Source organism: Phoca vitulina, unplaced genomic scaffold (assembly GCF_004348235.1).
Source record: "Phoca vitulina isolate PV1807 unplaced genomic scaffold, GSC_HSeal_1.0 scaffold22, whole genome shotgun sequence".
In the NCBI taxonomy this organism is placed as follows: Eukaryota; Metazoa; Chordata; class Mammalia; order Carnivora; family Phocidae; genus Phoca; species Phoca vitulina.
In genome coordinates, this window is record NW_022589725.1 from 12,405,277 (window position 1) to 12,428,495 (window position 23,219).

The window sequence follows — 23,219 nt, forward strand, 5'->3', positions numbered from 1 at the left end:
TTTCCCAGATGCGGAAACTTGGGGAAAGAGACGCCCGCCCGGCCGGGACCACGGGAAAGGAAGGGTGGGGGAAGCAGGACGGCCCCCCAGACGGCTGCATCCGGAGGCCTCGGGGCCGCCGAGCTTCCGGTCCCCCAGCCCGCTGCCCGGGCTGCGGGGACGTGCGCGCCGTGTGGGGCGCGCACGCAGGGCGGGGCGTGCGGGGGCGCGCGCCTGCGCAGGCGAGCCGCCGAGGGCCGAGGCAGAGCCGGGGGATCGCCGCCAGGTCCGCTGTCGGTCCACGCCACCCGCCGCGCCGCCCGCCCGCCCGCGCGCCCAGCGTCCCCCGCCGCCGCCGCCGCCGCCGCCATGGGAGTGCAGGTGGAAACCATCTCCCCCGGAGACGGTGAGTAGGCGCGCTCGGCGGGCCCGGAGTGCCCCCGCTGCCGCGCGCATCCGCTCACCGCTCCCGTCTGTCTGTCTGTCTGTCTGTCTCCCTCCTCAGGGCGCACCTTCCCGAAGCGCGGCCAGACATGCGTGGTGCACTACACGGGTGAGTTGGCGGGCTCGCGGGGTGGGGGGGTGGGGGTCTCGGCTCCGGGCGGCTGGCCAAGGCGGCTTGGGGGCAAAGGCCCGGGGCGTGGTGGCGGCGGGGCCCGCGTGGCCCAAGGCGGAGGCCTAGGCGGTGGCAGCGCCCCCGAGGGGGCGACCTCTGGCCTGCCGAACCCGGGACGGTCTGGGCCGGCGCTTTCGCGCTTCCAGAGCAATTCTGTGCCCGCTGCACGGATGAGGAAACTGAGGTTTGGGGAGGGAGATGAAGTTGCTGGCGCAAGGTCATATGCTCCGGAACGGGCAGCGCCCTGGCCAGGGACCATCAGAAAGGATTTGTACCATATCTGTGTCCCGGGTGACACCCTGCCTCCCCTTCCGGCCCTTCTTTGGATGGAGATAAGGGCGAGGTAATTTCCAGTCTTCGGAGCTGCCTCTTCCGAAGTCGGGATTCATCCCTCCGCCAGGGCTGGAGAAGCGCCCGGGTTCCTAAGGCGCTGCTTTGGTTCAGCCTGGCCTTGGAGGAGCTTAATCCGCACAGTCCTTTTCCTCTTTTTACTTTTGAGCCACTTAGAAATCCAAGCCTCAGTGGCAGCGACGGCCCAGGCTGACTGAACGTGTAATTTAGCCCCCCACTCCCAACCCTCCTAGGAGTAGAAACTCTCTCCCCCCCATTTTAAAGAGAAGGAAACTGAGGCCCAGTTAGAGTAACAAACAGTAATGTAAGCCGACGGAGATTGTAGACCTTCAGCCAGAATTAGACTCTGCCAGAATTCAGACTTCAGAGTGGATGCCTTGAGACCATCTTTTACTCCATGCCCTTACAAGGTCCTCCTGGGTTGTATTGGGGAGGGGGGTGGAGGCTGAGCAGGCGGAGACTCCATGGCTGTGGGCTGGAGTGGGGGGGGAGGTGATTGGTGTAGTCACAGTTGTTGATATGAATAACCTTCCCTCCCCCTCCTCCTTCCCCTTTCTCCCCCTTCCCACCCTTTCCTCTGTTTCTCCTCCCCCTTCCTCTGTTTCTTCTCCTTCCCTCCCTTTTCCTCTTTCTCCTCCTCCTCCTGGGTAGTAGGCTGTAGGCAGTTAGGACTAAGCTGCTCAGGGATGAGCTCTACCCTTCTCTCCCAGATTATGGGGGGAGCCCTCTGTTAAGGGAGATGACTCTCTGTAGGGAAGGAAGAGAAAGGCACCTAACATCTCCCTTCCCATGCCCTTTTACTTACTTGGCTGTTTTGTTTCTCTGGCCCTTCTCCAGGGGCAGAAATGGGGGCAGGGGGTGGAGGGAGTTAAGAACTAGAACCTTTTAAAAGGCCACCCAAGGAGGAAGTATTGAAACCCATCTTCATAGGGAACTTTCTCATGCCTGTGAAATGAAACTGGAAAGTGCTTTTGACATTTTAAATGGCTGTCTTTGTAGGCCATGGTCAGCACCTGAGCCTAGGAGCTCTAATGGAGGAAAGCTTGTCAGTTTGGTTGCTTTTGATCCGTGGGATGTAAAGAGTAAGCATTGCGTTTTACAGTGCTGGGGTGAGTGGGCAGTTCACTCGGTTCCCACAGCCAACTGGGGCAGACACTGGGACTCAGGTGATGAAGTGACTTCTCCCACCCCCATTTGATAAGTAGCCATATTAGGATGATTGGCTATATCTGTCTCACTCCCAAGTCTCTGCCCCTCAGCCATGGCTTACCCATCTTATGGTGCTAATGGCAGGATTGGATCTACAGCATGTAGGCAGAACCATGTTTCACTGTGCCTTTTGGTGAAACGCCCCCACACAGCATGTCTGGAGCCTTTCCTAAGAGAACAGATGGTCGTGGGACCCAGAACACCATCAGGGCTCCCAGTGCCTCTTCTCCAAGTCTGTGTTTTCCTTGAGGGTGGCACCCACCCACACGCTCCCAGCACAGCAGCAGGGCCCTGGCATGCATTGGGACAAAAGCTTTCTTTTTCATTTCATTTTTGATAAGCTCTACAAAGGCGCCTTAGTGGGAAGCCAGCTCTGCCTCTTGCTCACAGAATAGGCTGCTCTTGGGCAGGCAGCTTTGTTCCTGCGGGTCTTTGCCACCAGCTTCCCAGGAAGAACCTGTTTGAGACCTGTGGGGGCGTGAGAGGAATGGGTAGGCGCTCTGAGATTTCATCTGTAGCAGCAAAGGCTTTCAAGCCTATGGGAACAGAATTCATCTTGAGGGAACATGATGGGGGTGGGGGAGTACCATAAGGACTTGAGGGTCTTCAAAGGCAGGAAGCCCACAGGGCCTCAAGAAGGGAGAAGAAATTTGCATAATACTCCTGGTTTCCATCCCTGTTTTTCTCTGCCTGGCTGCGTCAGTATTCCCTTGTCAGATTTCTTTTTCTCCGCCTTTCCCAAGTGGGGGATGCTGGAAGTCCCCTGCGTGCCCTTCCACCCCCGTGCCCAGTTTCTCACATTGCTTGGCTGTGTGACTCCAGTGATTACAGTTCCTAGGAGGGAGACTCTGACCCAGGTTCGGGTCAGGCAAACACTTGGTCCAGCCTGCTCTGGCGTGCTGTCCGCTGCTGCTGATTCTGGGGGCAGGTCCAGAGAAACAGCAGTGGAAGGAAGGTGGCCGGACTCCCCTCTCGGCCGCCGGAGATAGGCAGAGCACAGACTGACTTTTCACCACATGGACATTCTAAGTGCTGCTGGTGGCTGCCAGTCCTAGCCTTGAGGCCATTCTCAAGGCTCCCTCTGGTGCCTTCTGTGGCCTCTAGCAGAGCACAGCACGCACATGGCTTCAAAGAAAAGCCTGCGTCACCTCTTTGTGGTGCCAGAAGGGAAAATGAAAACTCTGCTGTCACCAGCCAAGCACCTCCTAGTGGCATGACAGGCATTGAGGTGGGAGGAAGGAGGTGGAAGGATAACCTGCCAAGTATGTGCCTTGAGGATCAAGTGGATTCTCACAGCGCCCTCCTTGCCTCCGATAGCTTCGTCATCTTTATTGTTGAGCTTGTCCTGACACACAGCTAGGCTTATGTCCCTTTTGCTCGTGTCAGTGAGCCACATGCCTGCCATGGTCAGAGCAACCTCAAGTGGATTGAAGGAATTCTTTTTTTATCCTCTTAAAAACTAGTTGACATCTCACCCTTGGGATTGGGTTTAAGTTGTCAGTAACCTGGCTTTCTAAATGAGAAGAACCAGGGGTCCCTCAGCCCCACCTCCTCAGAAGGTCCACTTGGAGGGCAGCTGAGGTGGCCACTCTCCTGCAGCCCTGCCTCCAGCCCGTTGCTTTTCTTTCACCTCTGCCTCCCCCCTTCTCTCTGCTTTCGTCCACCCACCCGCCTGCTGGTGTTTCTTGGTTGCTCTGATGTTGGGAGGAAGGCTCACCCCCAGAGGCTCCGCAGGCGGGTCCGGTACCACCCCCACCGCATGGTGTCTTCAGTCAGGTGGGCTGTACTGTTAAGGGGGGCTGCGACAGGACCCTTTTCCTTCCTGCAGCCGGTGCTTATCGAGCAGCGGCAGCAAGCCAGGCACTGGGGACATGGCCAGTGAGCTACATAGGCAAAGACTTGATCTGGTGGGCCTTCCCTGGGGTGATGAGGCCGGTGTGAATGTCAGGTGGCGAGAAGCACTGTGGAGAGATGAAGGCAGAGTGCGGGCTTGGGGAGGGGGTGCTGCTTTTGGTGAGGGTGGTTGGCAAAGGCCTCGGACAAAATGACATTTTAGTATTTACCCAAAGGAGGTTGGGGAGCTGGCAGAGTGCTGCCCAGGGCTAGAGTCTTCCAGGCAGAGGGCCTGAGGCTGGGGCATGCTTGCTGTGTTTGGGGAACAGCAAGGAGACCGGTGTGGCTGGACTGGGTGGTGGGAGGAGGAGGTGATGGTGGGGCCTTGTTGGCTTTCTCTCTGAGTGAGGTGGCTGCCATCAGAGGGTCATGAGCTGACTTGGATTTTAACAGGCCCACTCCCTTCTGGCTACTGTGTGAGCATTGAACTCTTGAGGGCAGGGTCAGAAACAGGGTTCTGGTTGTATCCTGAGCGCCGTGCGCCAGCCTGAGCAGGAGGGAAGAGGTGGTGCCAGGTGGACGGTGAGCCCCAAAGGGGATGTGAGGTCCTTGCTGGGTTTCGGACCTTGCCTCTGCCATGTAACATATTATGAGCGCGTGGGCAAATTGTCCCACTTGTGTCAGCTTCCGTGTGCCCTCTGTAAATGGGAGTAATAGCCTGCTGGGGGCGAGTACGTTCACGGGACTGCCTGTGTCCCAGGCACTGGGTAATGTATCCCCGCCGCTCCTTCAGCCAGCCAGCACCACCTGGCATGCCTAGAGTGAGAGAGAGGTGTCAGCCCTCAGAGTGGCCCAGACCCCGGCCTCCATTCCTTTACACATAGGGAAGTAGGCACTGATCAGAGAGACAGGTCTGAGTGAGGGTTCATGTTCAAACAGGCCTACACATTACCTACCGAATAGAACATACTGGCTAAGAAAGTGCAGCCGATCTGCTAATTGTACGTACCGAGGGAGGTTGTTAGCTTCTGTTTCCCTTTCCTTGTTTCTTGGTGGACACAAGAGAGGCAGGGTTGGGCTATACCAGCCTGGCTGTGTAAGTCGAGGTGCCAGTCCTTTTTTTTTTTTTTTTTTTTTTGGTTGAAGTATAGCTGATACACAACATTTCGTTGGTTTCGGGTGTACAGCCCAGCGGTCCAGCAAGTCTGTGCATTACGCTGTGCCCTCCACCGGCATAGCTGCCGTCCGAGGGCGTCCGTTCGTTTTCTCCTCACATTTCCTGAACGTAATGGCGTTTTAACATTTTGGAAATAGACCTTGCTCTGGAAGCATTATTTTCTTTCCTCTGGGATTGTGATTACCAGCATACACAGTCACGCAGGTGTCCTGTTCTCTCCTTGCACAGGTAAGAGCAGAAGGCTCGCTTGTCTTAAGTGAGCTGAAGGCCCTGTAGCATACTTGTGTGTATGTGTAACTCTTATTTGTGAAGTTTTCAGACATAGAGAAAAATCAAAATAAATACCCCTGTGCCCACGACCTAGATTCTGTGATGGTTGACATTTCGTCATGTTTGCCGTTTTCTGTCTCCTTAGAGAATAGACACACATGTATGTGTAATCTATGGGTTGTTCATAGTCACTTGAGCTGCACACAGCACGGCACTTCACCTCTGAATACTCGAGAGTGCTCTAAGAATGAGAATATTCTCCTTATCCTCCTACCGGTCACATCTAAGAAAACTTAAAATGATTTAAATGTACCTAAAGCCAAATTCATCTTGAAACCACCCCAGATGTCATTAAAGTGTTAGTTTTTTGAAACCAGAATTCTTTGAAGGTTTACTCACTGCAGTTGGATATTGTGTCTAGTCTCAACCTAGATGAGTCCTCACACTGGTTTTTTTCCTAATGACCCTGGGTTTTCAGAGAGAGCAGGCTTATTCCCTTCTGAATGCCCTGCGCCGGTCCCCGGTTTGCTCCGGTGTTGTCCGACTCCCGCCCCCGCCTGGGGCCGTCTTCCATCACTTCACACGTGACACCCTGTACTCCATGCTCAGCACACCGTGGGGCACCCCCCTGCTTGTGCTGCCGAATTTGATCTCTGCTGTAAAGGTACATTTTCCCCTTTGCAGTTGGCAGACAATCTCTGGGGCTCTCGGGCAGCTTGCCTGTGCCTGGTCCTCACCCACCCTCTGCCTTGGCATTGCACCGCTGATCATTCCTGCTGGAAGACAGCCATTTCATTGGCATTTATGGAGTGGCAGTTTTAAAATTCCTTTATACCTTCTACGTTATCAGCTGCCGTTCCATAAAATAGGGTAAAGCTTAATTCTTCTCCTTTAATTACCAAATTTTAAAGTGAGGCATTTGTTTTGTCATCTTCCCCAGTGGTGACAGATGACTCCCCCCACCCCCATTGACTTGTTTTTCTGTTGTCAGTATACTGTGGACTCATAAATTTCCTCAGGGCTTAAAATCATTGATACTCAGTATTCTTTTTGATACTCACATTGTCCCAGGTTTGGCCAGTCGGAGCCCCTTGGGCTGCCTCCCCGGTACCTTTTTGATATGCTCCGCTTATTCCTTAATCACTTCCTTGGTTCCCCTTCTCTGGTCCTGGCCTCAGTCATCTCTCCAGAGAGCTCTCGTTCCTTTCAGTGGGTCTCATAAACTTTTTTTTTTTTTCATTAACAGCTCTATTGGATATAATTTATGTACCATGAAATTTACCCATTCTTCCATAGGCTTTTTAACTTGAACATTTTTGGTGGTTAAAAACTGATTTTGTGGCAGTAGAGCATGTGACTTGATCTTGGGGTCGTGAGTTCAAGTCCCATGTTGGGTGTGGAGCCTACTTAAACTGATTTTATGAAGTGCTGATGGGTTCATTGTATCTGTAAACTAGGGATCACTTGTCTGCCTTGGGATTTTCTCTAAAAATAGTCTTGTCACCTGCTATTTCTCATGGAAAAGGCCAGGAGTATTTTGGGTAACTTAGGTGTGTACTGTGCAGTTCTCCCTTTGGTGCTCATGGTGATGTTCATTTTTCTCTTTTTCTTCTCCTGTTCTTTTACCTGCTGAAGAACTCAACTGAGTCCTTGTATTCCTTCCTTCCCCCAGCTCCCTTTAACTTCAGCTGGATAAATTCTAGCAGTGCAAAGACACTGAGGAGGAGGGGGAGGAGGAGGAGGAAAGGGAGTGGGGTGTAGGGACAAATAATCCGCTCCTGGGTGCTGCCATCTCTGCTCTCCCTGCCTTTACTCCTCCCCTCCCAGGAGCTCAGACAACCCTGGCCTGCCTTCACTTCCTGACCCACCAAGCCTGTCCCGTCCAGGGAGCTCTCTGGCCCTGCGCTTAGGTGCCACCACACTGCCACCACTCCCCGCCACAGGCAGGCTCTTCTCAATCACAGTTTACGGGGCACCCCTCATTGAGTCTCCCCTGACTGACCCTTGGCTAAAGTGGTTCTTCACACATGCATACAGCATGCGCCTCTGATTCTCCAGCAAAGTGCCCGTCCATCTCCTTCATGGCCTTGCTCACAGTCAGGCTGTGTACAGTTGCCTCCCCTCTTTCCCCAGTGGACTGCAGGCCTCAGGAGACCAGACCCACACTGGTGGTGGTCTCCAGGGTCTCTCCCCATCAGTGCCTGGCATGGAGTCACTCCGGTCATTTAGGACTCTAGCAGAGGTGAACAAAGCCCACATTCCTGTTATGTTTGGTATAATATTTCTGTTTCCTTTAAGTTAGAATAAGAATGAGAAAATTATGTTTTGGACTTTGCCCCATTCCTGTGGATTAATAAAATTGTGACTACTTCCTCTCACACCTGCGACACACAGGTCAGCACAGCAAGCCCTTCCCTCAGTCATTCATCAAATGTGTTAGGAGCTGGGGAAAGCCTCGGCCTTGCCCTTGAGGTGCTTATCTTGAGGGAGTGCCTTCCCCTGTGCCTACTTTTACAAGAGAGATGACTTAGCAGCCCACACCTGGGGTAGAAGTGCCCCTGGTCTTGGACGTGTATGGCTCAGGCTGGTAGGAGAAAAGAGCTGGCCAAGTGAGTGCAAAGGCCTGGAAGGGGAAAGTACTTTTCTACAAGTACTTACTGACAAAACAGATGTTTTGTGCAAGGCACTGTTCTAAGCACCAAGAATACAGAAATGAAGAAGACATAACACAGTCCCTGTCCTCATAGGTCTTACGCTGTAGTAGGAAAGACATAACAAATATGATTAATAAGCAAAAATATATTGTACATTAGCCAGTAAGCACAAAGGAGGGGACAAGAGAAGGTTGAGATTTTAGCTAGACCTGGGAAGACTTCGATGAGAAAGTTAACATTTGAGACAAGACCTGAAGGAGGTAAGGGAATAATCCATGTGACTGTCCGGTAAGAGCATTTTAGGCAGAGGGAGCAACAGGGACAAAGGCCCTGGGGTGGGAGTATCCCTGGTGTCTAGAGAGAACAGAAGGAACCCATGTGCTTGGAGTGGAAAAGCGTGAGAGTCATCAGAGATGAAGTCAGCGGGATGCCAGCATGGGGTGGCAGCCCTTGCAGGGCTTCTAGGCCATTTTTAGGACTTTGGATTCTATTCTGAGTAAGATGTGGAGCCATGCAAGGGTCTGGAGCAGAGGAGTAATAGGGTCTGACTTGTATTTTAGGAGAATGTCCTTCTAGCTGCTGTGCCAAGTTTAAACTGTAGGAGAAAGAGGGCAGAAGCAGGGACACCGGGGAGGGGATTACTATAATCATCTGGAGCCAAGCCCCAGAACTCATGCCTTTGCCCATTATACCCTACGGCTTCCCGCCTCTGTGTTTTCTGGAAAACAGAAAAAAAGAAAAGCTAAAGATCACACATATTTCTACCATTACCAAATAGCCACTGTTAAGTATTGTTTTCCTTCTGTGCGTCTCCCCGCTGCCCCGCCCCAGCCCCATGACATATAATGTGGCAGTCCTTTTATTTGTATTGTGATAAAGTGGGCAATGGAAAGGCATGCCCACAAGGTCATGCATTCTGGTTCGTGTTCTGAGATCCTATGTGTTCTTCCCATCATGGGACCTCCTTTGAAAATACACTTTTGGTCATAGAATCGAAAAAGATTTAGCAAAAGGTTAGGAGCATTTCCAGATAAGAGATGGGATACGTTCTTGCACTGGGTTTGTGTGATGGGGAGGAAGAAGCTGGCTGCCTCTTTGGGTAGGCACTTGACCTTTGATCATACCACGTGCATGGAGTTCTCAGAACTCCCAATTCGGGAAGGTTGCCCAGGGAATGCAACCACAGAGGCCTGGAAATGGAGCAAAGATATAAGCTTTGGATTCATACCTCTTAGCTACCGCAGGGTGGAGAATCTCTTTTCACTCATCATGACGGGGACAAGTGGATATCTGATCATTAAAGTGACATGGCTTCTCTAAACATTTTATTTCATTTTATTTCAAATCCAGACATAAATCATTTGCTAAAGGTCCACATCTTTCTTTTAGGATGGCTCTTCTGGTAGAGTTTCCCATCAAAGTTCTTACAAAAATCTGAATTTTGGATTCTTTTAAAGTCAGAACAGTGAGGACTATTGTGAGGTCATATCAGTGCCAAACCTTCCTAGATTTTGTTTTTTTTAAGATTTATTTATTTACTTTAGAGTGAGATCGGAGGAAGAGGGAGAGGGAGAGAAAATCCTCAGGTAGACTCCCTGCTGAGCACGGAGCCTGACGTGGGGCTCAATCCCAGGACTCTAAGAGCCGAAATCAAGTCAGACGCTCAACCGACTGAGCCACCCAGGCGCCCCAAAAAGCTTTCTAGGTTTTTAAGATTTCTTTCTTCAATCATACGTTAGTCTCATTCACACTCACTTATTCACTAGCAGTATTTTTTGTGAGTTGCCTTTGTTGAGTCTTTCCAATGGGTCAGCTAGGACCACTCTTTTTTCTTTGCATACTGTTTGTTTTCTATACTCAGTAAGTGTAACTGACATAAATGAGCCTGAGAGTAAACATAGCTGACCGGCCATTGGTAATAAGCATAAAACACACGTGGGGAAGAAGAATGAGGGGTGACTAGAGACTGGTGGCTGAAGGCTCCTTGGCTGTGCTGGGGCTGTGCAAGCTGTGGTTTGTAGGAGTCTTTGGCGAGGCAGTTAGGTGAAAGGCGGTTGAGGGAGCTTCTGTATGTAATGAGGAGGAAGGGAAACTGCCCAGCCTGGGTCAGTATGCCCGTCTGCACCTGGGTCAGTACATCCATTTGGGAATGTTCCAAGGGGCTTCAAATGCATATCTGCAGAAAAATTGGTGACTTTCACTTTGGTTTTCCCTCCTCCATTCAACCACTGTACTTTTGTACTTAAGAAAATATCTGTTGAGGGCGCCTGGGTGGCTCAGATGGTTAAGCGATGGCCTTCGGCTCAGGTCATGATCGCAGGGTCTTGGAATCGAGTCCTGAATCAGGCTTCCTGCACTTTGGGGAGCCTGCTTCTCCCTCTGCCTCTCTCTCTCTCTCTGTCTCTCATGAATAAATAAATAAAATCTTAAAAAAAAAAAAAATACCTGTTGAGTTGAAAGCAGAAGTCCTTTCTTCCTCTTCCATCTGTAAATGGCAAGAGCTTTATTTTGTTTGGCAAGTTTGGAGTGTGGGATGTTCTGTTTTGTTGTTATCATTGTTGGATTTAGGTTTGGGCTTTTCGTCTTTAATTTTAAGACTCTCTAGTTTGAACCCTGTAAAATGCTGCCTATGAAACCCCCTGCAAAGAGGCCAGCAGCCCCTGAGAACCACATGGTGAGCCATGAGCCTTAAGTGCCACGGGTGTGAAGCCGTCCCTTCAGGTCCTTCGGTGGTCCCCCTCCCCACCCTGGCGAGGGCCAGGGGGCTCTGCCTTCCATGACGCGCTGTTGCGTTATTAGTGAAATAATAACCCCGTGGTCCTCTTGACTCTCCAGATCCTGGCCCTGGGTCTTCACCACTGCTTCTGTGACTTGGGCCAAGTACCAAGAGCATAGTCCAAGGGCACTTTGCTCAGCAGCTGCTGGCCAGGTCAGCCTTTGCTGGTTCCTTCTGAGCGAGCACACCCTGAAACAGGTGAGCAGCAGGAACCAGCAGGCTGCTGTGGGGGAGGTGAACTTGAGATTCTTCTCCACATCTTTTTTTTTTTTTTTTTTTAAGCCCTCCTGCTCCCTCTCCAAGGATTGGAGTCTGATTCTTCCCCATAAGAACAGCTGAATCGTTTGTGAGGCAGCTCAGATGAAGGTGACAAGCAGCCAGAGGCTGCTTCACGGTCCCTCATGCAACCATAGCTTTTGCTCCTTTCACGGTCCTTGTGCTTTTAGCTGGAGATCCCCAGGTTTTCCCATTTTTTCCCCTCACTGATTAGTCATTTAAAGGTGCTAAAAGTAAAAACTGTCATTCTGGGATTACCCCTCAAATTCTTCCTACCACACAGGGAAGAGGTCTAAATATGGAGGCCTTGTGCTTGTCCTGCTGGTTCTTAAAAATTGTGCAGGCAGAGCCAGTCTTAAAGTGGGCACGAGTGCTGCCAGCATGGCGGGTGCCAGGGGCTGAGCTGACCCCCGCAGGGACGTAGGACTCTGAGGCCCCGTTTGTGACCCCAAGCTGTGTTCAGTCAGGAGAGACAAAAAAGTCATTCTCGAAATGGAGAATACGGAGCTGTCCCAGGCAGTCTGTGGGGCGTGAGGCATAGGTTTGTGTGCAGCCAGAAATGAAATCCGTCAGTGCTGCAAATAGAGGGCCGTGCCGGGGATGGGTTTTGCTAAGAGTGGCCTCTGGAGCTCAGAGTGTCAGCTGTCATGTCTGAACTGTAACCTCAGTTGCCTTCTCTCATCAGAGCGTGCTTTGTTGGGAAATTCTAGGAAATTATGGCACTAGCTTGGCAGGTGGTTTTGCTGTTCAGGGGCTCCAGGTCCCGGCACACAGATGTCCAGAGTTAAAATGGGAGCAGCGGCTGAGACTTGACGGGCCGCCTGCTTTACTTGCTCCCTCCCTTTATGGAGGAAGTACCTCGCCACTGGCTGCCAAGTTGGCTGTAGGAGGGGAACACATGTAAGATTTTAGTGAATCTCACTTTTTTCCCTTTAAAAAAAACCCAGTTTTGTAGAGGCATAATTGACATCCAGTAGACCGCTCATGTTTAATGGGTACAATTTCATAAGTTTTGATATGTTTCTTTGTTATGCTTTGAAACCTCCTCTTTCTATCCCCAGCAACCCCCTGGCCTGCTTTTCTGTCAGCAGAGTTTACATTTTCTAAAATTTTGTATATATGGAATTGTACAGTGTATAGACCAGTGTCTGGCTTCTTTTGCTCAGCATAATTGAGATTATTATGTTCTGTGTTATCAGTAGTTCATTCTTTTTTATTGCTGAATAGTTACCTATTGTATGGATGTACTTGTTTATCCATTCACCAGTTGGCAGATGTTTGGGTTGTTCCAGTTTTTGGCTATTCCAAGTGAGTCTGCTATGAACATCTTTATATGTGTTTTTGTATGGCTGTCGTTTCTCCTGGGTATTTATCCAGGATAAATGGAATGGTCAGATCATATGGGAGGTATATGTTTAACTTAGATGGCCAGCTGTTTTCCAGAGTGGCCGTTCCTTTCTATATTCCCTTCAGCAGTGTGTAAGAATTCCAGTTCCTCCACATCCTTACCCCAGTGTATGATATGATCAGTCTTTTTAGTTGTAGCCATTCTAATAAGTAGTAGTTGTATCTCCTCGTGGTTTTAATACGTGTTTTTATAATGACTAATCATGTTGAGCATCTTTTCACGTGCTTACTTGCCACTTGTATTTTTTTTTTTCAGTGAAGTGTCTGTTCAAATCTTTCGCCCTTTTTTAATTGAGCTATTTGTTTTCTTATCGTTGAGTTTTGTGAGCTCTTTATATATTCTGGATACAAAGTTCTTTATCAGACATGTGCTTTGCAAAGATTTTCTCCTAGTCTGTGGTTTGAGTTTTCATTCTCTTAAAAAAAAAGGGCAGAAGTTTTTAGTTTTGATGAAGTTCAGTTTATCCTTTTATGGATTGTGCTTTTTGGCCTCATATCTTAAGAAATCTTTGCCTAGGGGCGCCTGGGTGGCTCAGTCGTTAAGCGTCTGCCTTCAGCTCAGGTCATGATCCCAGAGTCCTGGGATCGAGCCCCGCATCGGGCTCCCTGCTCGGTGGGAAGCCTGCTTCTCCCTCTCCCACTCCCCCTGCTTGTGTTCCCTCTCTCGCTGTGTCTCTCTCTGTCAAATAAATAAATAAAATCTTTAAAAAAAAAAAAAAATCTTTGCCTAACCCACAGTCACAGAGATTATTTCCCTGTGTTTTCTTCTAGAAGTTTTATAGGTTTAGGTTTACGCTTAGGTCTATTATCCATTTTGGGTTGATATTTCGTTATGATGTGAAGTATAGGTCCAAGGTTTTTCTTTTTGCCTGTGGGTATCCAGGTCCAGCCCAATGTAGTTTTCATGTCTGGAAGTTTGGTTTGACTCTTACTGTCCTTACATCTCTGTCAGTTTCGGGTGGTTTCAGTTGATTGATCAATCTCCTCATTGTGGGTCGTGTTTTCCCTCCTGTTTGCAGGCTTGGTAATTGTGGATGCTTGACATTGTGAATTTTACCTTTTTGGGGTGTTGGATATTTTTATTCCTATAAATCTTCTTGAGCTTTGTACTGGGAAACACTTAAGTTACTTGGAAACAGTTTGATCCTTTTGTGTCTTGCTTTAATGATTTGTTACGGGGGTCTGGAGCAGTGTTCAGTTTGGGGCTGATTATTCCCCACTACTGAGATGAGACTTCTGGGTATCGTACCCAGTGCCTCATAAACCAGGATTTTCTCCAGTCTGCCTCGGGGAGCAGTCATTGATGCCACCTCTGTGTAAGCGCTGGGCACTGTTCTTTCCAATTTGGGGTAGTTCTTTTCCTGACCTTAAGTAGTTTCCTCAAACACACACACTGATTAGAATCCTGCTGAAGACTCAAGAGGGACCCTCTGCAAATCTCTAGGGATTTCACTCTATACCTCTCTCCTTCCTGGTTTGTGTCCTTTGGACTCGGAGCTGCCTTGAGCTCCATCCAAGTTCCTCTCCCTGGAAACGCCCAAGGGTATTAGCTGGGCAGTCCACGGGTTTGCCTTGTTAGTTTCCCCTCAGGGATTACTCTCCTTTATTGCTGTGTCCCGTGTTTTAAAAACCACATTTTAGCTATTGTCTGTGTTGCTTCTCTGTCTCTCGCTCTCTTTTTATGTGGGGGTTTTGTTTTGTGTTTTATTTGGTGCTTTTTTATTTTTTGTTTTTGCCTTTTCTGGAGCCAGGCCCCACTACCCACTGACTCTGACCATGGGTAGGTTGACTAAGCCTTGGAGTTGGTTTCCTTATTTTTGTTTTAAGCAGGCTCGGGTGGGTGGATGGAAGGGCTTTCTGCCTGGTCAAAGGATTCTGAGACTCCATACTGCTCATTGCCTACTCTCACCCTTAATGCAGGGTTCGAGTAGGTCGGGTTCAGTGTGTGCAGTAGAGCTCAGAAGGGACGGACTACCGTGAGAGTTCTGGAGGGCGGACATCTATTTTTCTACCAGCTGCTCATTTATAGGAAACTACTCAAGTCCGGCCATTTGTCATTTCTTCTATCAGCCATGATTGTATTCTGGGGAAGAGATGGGCTCCGTGGACACCCCAGCTTGCTAGTTCTGGGGCCCCAGTTCCTGGCCCTGCACTGACTTGGCAGGGGTGGATCCCCACCCTCCTATCTACCTCTCAGTCCTCAGCCCCCAGCTCCAGACTTCAGGCGGCAGCAGCACCCACTCTGCTCAAGACATCTATCTGCCTTCCTGCTCTGTTAGGACAGCAGTTCCTGTCCCCGCCATTGCCCATTTCCTATTTTGTCAAAGTTCAGCTAGTCTGGTGGCTCTGATAAAGCTCTCAATTGATCTCTGCTTCCCCATCCCACTTACAAGGGTTGACATTGTTTTTTACATTGGGGTTTATGTTAGGATTTCCCTCCTTCTCTGAAAACATCCGAACACAACAGCATTCTGTGTTTTGCTGGGTCTTCTGAGTGATACTTAGAACGATCATGGGCACCCACCCTCGGCCTCCAATGAAATCTGCCTTGCATTAGTTGTAGGTCAACAGCTCGCTTACCCCCTCCAGTCTGGGATGGTGGTTTGACAATTCAGGACCTCAGTGATGGCTATCTCATTGGCTGACTCTGGCTTCCAGAGAAACCACTGCGATGGTCCTTTTTGAACGAGGAGTGGCAGGTATCTGTTCCTCTCGTGGCCTCTCCGTCTCTGGAAGTCCCCCTTTTGGTAGAGGCTGCCACTGTGGTTTGTCTGGCTTCTGGGACACTGGAGTAGTTGAATGAACATGGCTTTGGGATTGACTGCTTTGGCAGGTTGCTTCACACTTCCCTCTGCCTCACTTCCTTCCTCTGTGAAATGGGGGCAGTGCTGGGGGAGGATTGAGTAGGTTCACGTATGATGGAAATTCATGTCGGGAGCGTGGACACTTTCCCATTCACAGGCCAGGGCAGACAGCTGCCTGCCTCTGGTGGTCAGCTTACTGCTTGGAGTTGGGAAGAACATTCACAGCCCCTGGGGAGGGGACTATCCCAACTCCGTAGAGGCCCACTGAGGATGCAGGAAATCCTCCCTGGACGCCACACTTCCTCCTCAGGCCCCCGGCAGCCCCACCAGGCCCTTCAGCGCCGGCGTCCGGGATGGGCACTCTGCTGCCGGTTTCTGACTCGCCTCATGTCATCACTCCTTGTTGCTCATGTTACCACTGCCCTTTTTCACAGGGATGCTTGAAGATGGAAAGAAATTTGATTCCTCCCGGGACAGAAACAAGCCCTTTAAGTTTATGCTAGGCAAGCAGGAGGTGATCCGAGGCTGGGAAGAAGGGGTTGCCCAGGTATGCTCTCGTTTGTTTTGTTTTGTTTCCTAGTGTCTACCTTTTAAATGATGCTTCTGGGTAGGACATTGATATGGTTCAAAAATTAAAAAAAAAGGTGTGAGTGGAAAATTTATTTCACTTCCATCCCACCCCGTCTTGCCAGTCCCCTCACCCCCAGCAACTCATGGTATTTTTTTTGGTAGAGTTTCCTTAAGCATTGTACGAAAACGTACTTTTTCTCTTTTTTTTGCTGTAGACACACACAGTGTTCTGCACTTTGCTTTTTCATTTAATCTTTCACACTGTATATATCCGGACATAAAAGAGGAGGAAGCTCTCTTCCCACATTCCCTTAGGTGGGTGTATTTTATTTATTTCATCAGTACAATACCCTGTTGATGGTCATTTCCAGTATTGTGCTATTATAAACAATGCTGCAGTGATTAATCTCGTGTGGACTTAATTTTACATTGTGTCAGTGTTGCCATAGGCAGATTCTCAGAAGGAGGGGTGAGTGGTTCACTGGCTGTGTGCACTGTATTTTGACCTAGTGCCAAGTTGCCATCCGTAGGGATTACACTGAGCCGCCACCAGTGGGCTGGGAGGGTGCCTGTCTCCTCCCAGCCCCGCCAGCAGTGTGTCGTTCAACTTTTGGATTCAGGACAATACAATGAGTGAAAAACGTTATCTTGGTGTGGTTTTAATTTGCGTTTGTCTTATTATTGGCCATGTTGTGTCAGACCCCTTCTGAGAGGTCATACTCATGGAGTCATTTTGTTTGTCTTGAGTCTGTTTCCTCAGCCCTCCCTCCCCATTTGTGTAAACAGCTTTTGTTCTGCCGACACGACAGAATTCCCAGTGGACAACAGGGGACTCAGGGGTGCCAAATTTCAGTTGGGTGCTAGCCTTCCATCAAGCTCAGCAGGTTTTTTCCCGGCACTAACCAGGTTCCAGCGTCCTGAGACTCAGGGAGCTTTAGAGTCAGCTCTGCGTGATGGGTAATTCGTCTGTTTCCCTCTCACGGAAGAGAATTGAGATGTAACCAAAGTGGAGAGAAAGATGTCTTTCTCTTTCCAGAATACACATTGCTCTACTTCCTCTAGAAACCATCACCGAGTTATCTCCAAGTGACTGCTCAACTTGCAGAAACTTTAAGCCATCCCACTCCCAAGGGTCTAGATTTCTCTTCCTGCAGAGTACAGGGTTGGCAGTGCAAGAATGAAGGAGAGGATCCTTGTGGTTCACTTCCCTTTGGAAACCTCTGTCCCTGCTGCCCGTGTCTGGCTGGCTCTGGGTCTGTAGCCCATCCCCCACGATCGTGCCAGCCATTGTCCACACCACAGCCATCTTCTGTGGCTCTTCCGGCACTGGAACAATAACTGTGTTGTGTTCCAAGAGCCATGGCTGCCACGGAGATAGTGTTATCAGCCTGTTTGACATTCCAGGCTTGGCGAGGCCTGACTGGGTGTTGGGGAGATGCCCAGTCTCCTCCCGGACCCACTGTGCTTGGGGGTCAGTCACAGGCCCGTCACTTGTGAGAAGTCTGGGTGGTCTGAGACCTGCACAGAGCATCTTTGAAACTCCACAGGATATTTCTTTGAGTTAAAAGCACAGGAAGAAGGGTGGGGGGGGGGTTGTCTTATGCCCCTTTTCCCTTTCTTTTGATATTGTTGTTTTGCTCTTAACGTGTTTACAAGTACGCGGGCCTGCCACAGGTACTGTTTGGGCAGCTTGCTTTTTTCCCCTCTGTGTCTTCACCATCTTTCCGTGCTCTTAAGGCCACTGTGTTCTTTCTAGTGGCTGACCCCTGGTGCGGATGGGTCTGTGAAACCGCCCCCCTTCAAATGGGCATTTGGGTTGTTAGCAGAAGATTCTGGAAGTGGAATTGCTGGGTAAAAGGACATGACTGTTTTGAATTTCATTAGATTAAGCCATATGCTTTTAACTGCCCTTACCACCCTGGTCCAGCATGTCCCGGTTTCCCAAAGGAGACGTGAGGAGCACGGGTTCTGAGTCACATTCGAGTCTGAGCGCAGCCTGCGGCTTCATCTTAGGCGCTGTGTCTGGGGCCGGGTCAGAGAGCTGGGAGCCCCTGCCGGGAGGCTGAGCACAGAGTGCCGAACGGATGGACAGACAGCGGAGAGCCTGCTCACCGTTCCGAAAATATATAGTGAAACTTATTTATATATTTGATTAGGAAATGAAAAAGTACAAACGTATTTTTAAAAAGTGAAAAATTTCCCTCCACCCTGGCCACTGTACTCTGTTCTCCCCATGGAAAAATGCTGGTATTATTTGTGTCCTTCCAAAGATGTTTTCTGTTCATAGAGGTAAGGTGCAAATATACAAATACTTCCCTCTTTTGCCTACTATACATGCTACTTTGTAAAATGTCTTTGTTAAAGTTTTTCTATATGAGTTTAAGTATAAAATACAGAAAGTACAGAAAAGCAGACTACCCCAAATACTACTTTCTGTGTACGTGTTTTCTTTTAAAGCAGAGTTTTGGTCAAAGTACTCCTTTTTTAAGAGCATAGATGCCACTCACCACGTGAAGGCCCAAGTGGCAGCCCTGGCACAGTGCTGGCTGCCCAGAGTCAGGTCAGCGAGGCCTGCGCAGAAAGGTGCATGTCATCTGTATTGGGCCCCTCAGAGCCAGATGCAGGGATCGTGCAGCCTGATGGCCATCCTCCAGGTTCTGCACCAGGAGGTGCCCGGACCCCGGGCCCCCACATGGTCCCTAGTGTGTCCAAGTCCCGTGATGCTGGCTAAGGGACACCCCAGTAAACAGCCCTGCTGCTAACAGAGACCGTTGGGGAGTGCGTCCGCTTGAGTCTGTCTTTTTGTTCTTCTCACAGATGAGTGTGGGTCAGAGAGCCAAACTAACCATCTCCCCAGACTACGCCTATGGTGCCACCGGGCACCCGGGCATCATCCCGCCCAATGCCACTCTCGTCTTTGACGTGGAGCTTCTGAAACTGGAATGACAGGAATGGCCTCCGCCCTGAGCTCCCCATTCTTGGGTAAGGAAGTGAGTGCTGAAGGGTCTTTTCCTGCCTTTGTACCTCCCATGTTACACCCAGTGCTTGGTGGGTAGCAGAACCAAAAATGCCAGGGTTTCTTCTCCCCCTACATTCTTGCTCTATTGGGTAGCATTTCAGTTTTAGTTATTAGTATACACCTTGAATGCAAAAGTTTGTCACCCTGTGGAAAGGGATGGCATATGCTCTCCAACAAACTCATTGGGATGGGGCAGCTGATAGTAGCTGTTTAAATGAAGGATGCTTTTATATTTAACTTAGAAACTAAAACTGAGTTGGGAACCAGAAATGTGGCCAAATTACAATGCCAGCATTTTAGTTCTTTAGAAGGAAGACTGTTGAAGACTGCTTACCGTGTCCTAGTGCGTGCAGCCCCCTCGCCGTGTAGAGCGAGGCCACTGCCCGGGAGGGGGTGTGAGAGAGGCACTGTCCCCCTGGGCTGGCTGCCTCGGGGCCAAGCCCGGGATACTGGAGCACACAGGCCCGCTTACTTTCTGTGGCTGGAAAGGTGAGGCCGGGGGCTGCTTGTGAAGCACAGCGGGGCTCTCAGTCCTAAGAAGGGATCCGAGGAGTTGATCAGCCTTCCTGTGTAACAGGTGAGGGAACTGAGGTCCAGAGAGAAGGACCTTACTCAGGGTCACTTCCAGGCAGTGGCAGACTAGGACTCTCCTGCTTCTCCTTCCTGGACTTGTTTTCCTTCCATTTACCCTCGTCTCTAGGAAACCAAACTGTGTCTTAATGGCTCATAACTTTTCATGTGGGTATCAGAATCATAAAACACACGAATGCTACCATCTTCTTTCCACTTGGCCCCAGAGCTCTAGGTTTGCCCCCCTCCTGGCCCTGGAACCAGAGGACCACAGCCAGGAGCTAGGTGAGAATGCTTTTGTTCAAAAGCTGTCACAAGTGGCTGCCAGCCTGTCTCTTATGGTCTAACCTTGTCCTGCTGTGGACTTCTTTAAGTACAAGGGCTTTTTAAATTCTTAGCTATTTTCTCTCTGTGTGGTTTGAGCCCTACATACCTGGGTCAGGTTTGGCGACCCTGGCTTCTCTACTTGTCCTTCTCACCCAGAGGGAACTCTTAACATTTTACAGAGCCTCTGTCTGCCCGAAGGTCTACACTTAGTCCAAACCCTCTTTCCTGTTCTTTGAGAGCTGAACCCTCCGGACATAAAAGTATTTGAAGGGAGCCTTGGAATTACGCTGATTTGGGTACAGGCTTTCTGTAAATCTGGTAGGATGAAGGGAGAGAGGGCTACGAGTCACCCTGGCCTAAGCCTCCCCCCACACCACCAAAGAACATCTCAGAGCTCTTGCACAGGTCTTAAAGGAAAGCCCAAGAGCACACCTAGAAAGTTGTAGGTTTGAGTAAATGAATAAAGACCACAGACACTTCCTAAATCTCTTCAACCTGAGGGATGTACCAACTTAGTGCTGCGCACACGAAAGTCACATAGGAAGCCTATTCGAAGACTCTCCTGATGCCCGGGCCACACCTTGGACCAGTTAACCACAATTACTGGGAGTGGGAGCCAAGCATGGCACGTTTCTAAAGCCCCCAAGTGATTCCTATGTGCAGCCAAGTTGGGAGACCCAGTGATAATGGGGAACTGTTCCGGCTCTCCTCAGCAAGGTAGATGTCACCTTAGGTTTAAAAAAACACTACCAATTTAGGCAGGAAGGAGACTGCTCACCTGGGAAGCCAGCCCAAGCCCAGCAGGCTCTCCCCAGCTGGAGCAGAAGTGGCTGGTTCCAGGTGAGACCTTGCAGCTCCTGGGGAAGGGACTTGATGTGGCAGACAGCCCGCGTCTGCCCCCACCGCACACACAGAGGACCATGTTGCTGGGACTGACAGATTTTCTGTTCCCCACAGATGTGCCATGGAGGGATGTGGCGCCTCCAGACGCGCACGCGCAAATCCGTACGGAGCTTTTCCTGATGTTCCACTACACTCTTTGTATAAACATCGACCCCGACTGAATGTGTTCTGTCACCCGGCTTTGCTCTTTCCCTTTCTCCTCGTATGTGTGTTGACCTAAACTATATGCCATAAACCTCAAGTTACTCATTTTATTTCGTTTTTGTTTTGGGGTGAAGGTTCAGTTTCAGTCTTTTGGATCTAGGTTTCCACTTAAGAATTAGTCAAGTATTAACAGCACAAGTAATGGGTTAACTTTAGAATAGGAATTGGTGTGGGGGGGGTGGGATGCAAGAATCTTTATTTTATTTTATTTTTTTGGATGAAATTTGTATCTATGATATATTAAATATTCTCGCTGCTTCGCTGCAAAGCCATAGCAGGTTTGAGGTGCTCTCGGGGGCCGGATTACTCTCCCAGCTGAGAGATGTCCTTGGGTTGAATTAAAAGCCCTGCCTGAAGCGGAAGCGGGGCGGGGAGAGCCTCTGCCTGCACTGCCCCGCCTCAGCCTCCCCTTAAAGCCTCTGCCTTTCGAAAGCAGACGCTCTCCCTGCGATGTAGGACACTACAGGTACCTGTCCCCAGGCCGGCGGGGGCCTCCGAGGCCTTCTTCGCCGCCTGGCGTTTTGGTTGGTTTTTTTCCATCCTGTGGTTTTTCTAACGGATATTCAGGACTTTTTGTAATCGCATAGCTATCCAAGCTCCACTTCCCAAATTTTAAGAATTTTAATCGAAAGTTTAAATTGAAGGTGCTGTTTGTAGACACTTAACACCCGATGAAAGCCCAGCCATCATGACAAACCCTTGAGTGTTGTCTTGAGAAAATGATGCTGGTCATCACAGCTTCAGCATCTCCTGGTTTTTGATGTTCGGCTCCCCCTGCTCTTACCGGAGTTTCCTGGCTTTTTCTCCTCCCCCTCTCACCCCTTTGCTGTCCTGTGTAGTGATTTGGTGAGAGAGATTTTTGCTGCCTACCCCCCACCCCCACCTCCCCGCACTACGTATGAGTTTCAAGTTTTATTATTGCAATAAAAGTGCTTTATGCTGGCTTTTCTCAGCTCCGTGTGATGGTGATTACTTTCAGGTGCCTCCTGGGCCATTTGGTACAGGGGGGTGGGGTAGGGGCCCTGCCGGTGGGGGTGTCATGTTGGAGATTGCGGCTTGGCAAAAGAACTGTAGCAGGAACATCCTTCCCTGTGGGCCCCTCTGGGGGGTGGGGGGGTTGTAGGTTTGCATCTTCACTGGTGGAAGAACTGTCGAGGAGCCCCCCCGCCCCCCCATCATCAGATGTTTTTTTAAATATGTGTTCTGGGTAGAGCGTTCTGCTGGGTTCTCTGGAGTTACCAAGAAGTGGGAGATGCAAGCGGCTCTCAGGAAATGAGCTACCACCCAGCTGGAGAGGTGCTACAGCAAATTGATGGAGGGTTATGAAGGGAAGATTGGGGTTTTAAATCAGTGTTCCTTGGTGACATTGGTGTAAAAGTTCTTTGTCGTGTGGGCAGGCTAGTTGGTTCCATTAGCTTCTCTGGCCCCCACCCTGTGTGTGCTAGTAATACTCCCCTCCTCCCTTGTGATGGGGACCATCAGTAATACTCCCGCACCTGTCGAAACACAGCCCATCCCTTTATTAATTTAAGTCACTGGAGCCATATTTCAGGGTCATGGCTTGTTTTTTTGCAAAACTCCCGTATAAAAATTGTCAAACAACGATTGAAAGATTTTTATAGTGAACACTTGTATACCCACCACCTAGATTCTACCGTAAACATGTTATTGTACCTATTTATCACATATTTATCCATCCCTCTATGAATCCATCCTTTTATATCACATTTCAGAATGGCAGACATCACTGCAGTTCCCTCTAAATACATACTAGAATTTCGTATTTGTTTATACTCTTGTACCCGACAACCCTGTCAAGATACACACTGTGACCACCATCTCAGAAAAGTCCTTTATGCCCTTTCTCAGTCCCCACTCTACCCCCAGAGGCAACATTCGTTTTATTTTCCTACTCTAGTATTGCCTGTTACTTCTGCATTAAATTTAAATGAGATCCTGTACTAGGTGCTCTTGCATTCAGCACTCAGTGTGATGAGACCTTCACTCAGAAACACAGGGATGCTGTTAGTTCGCACTGAACTTAAAGTTAGGACTGTGACTAGTTACAAGGTGAAAGGGACTTTGCAGATGTGATTATGCTATGAACCCTGAGGTGGGGAGATTATCGTGGTTTGTGTGGGTGGGTCCAGTATAATCACAAGAGTCCTTAGGAGTCCGAGGAAAAACATCTGAAGATGCCTTGCTTGCTGGCTTTGAGGATGGAAGAAGAGACTAGAAGCCAAGAACTGTGGTGGCCTCTCAAAGCTGGAAAAC

At 49.7% G+C, this 23,219-nt stretch overlaps 1 protein-coding gene across 1 annotated transcript; it reads left to right on the forward strand.

Annotated features, from left to right (window-relative positions):
• The first annotated feature begins 278 nt into the window (after positions 1-278).
• On the forward strand, positions 279-21,898 carry FKBP1A (FKBP prolyl isomerase 1A). The gene is made up of 5 exons (XM_032419625.1): positions 279-385; positions 485-532; positions 15,787-15,899; positions 18,740-18,904; positions 20,796-21,898. Exons 1-4 carry the CDS (start codon positions 349-351, stop codon positions 18,866-18,868), a joined length of 327 nt encoding a protein of 108 aa, XP_032275516.1. The 5' UTR covers positions 279-348; the 3' UTR covers positions 18,869-18,904; positions 20,796-21,898.
• The last annotated feature ends 1,321 nt before the right edge of the window (positions 21,899-23,219 follow it).

What these genes read in the sequence shown, in the direction of transcription:
- FKBP1A (XM_032419625.1), top strand. Translation starts at nt 349, where the DNA reads ATGGGAGTGCAGGTGGAAACCATCTCCCCCGGAGACG. An exon ending in AACCATCTCCCCCGGAGACG is followed by an intron (nt 386 to 484) that starts GTGAGTAGGCGC and finishes CTCCCTCCTCAG; the next exon opens with GGCGCACCTTCCCGAAGCGC. An exon ending in ATGCGTGGTGCACTACACGG is followed by an intron (nt 533 to 15,786) that starts GTGAGTTGGCGG and finishes CCTTTTTCACAG; the next exon opens with GGATGCTTGAAGATGGAAAG.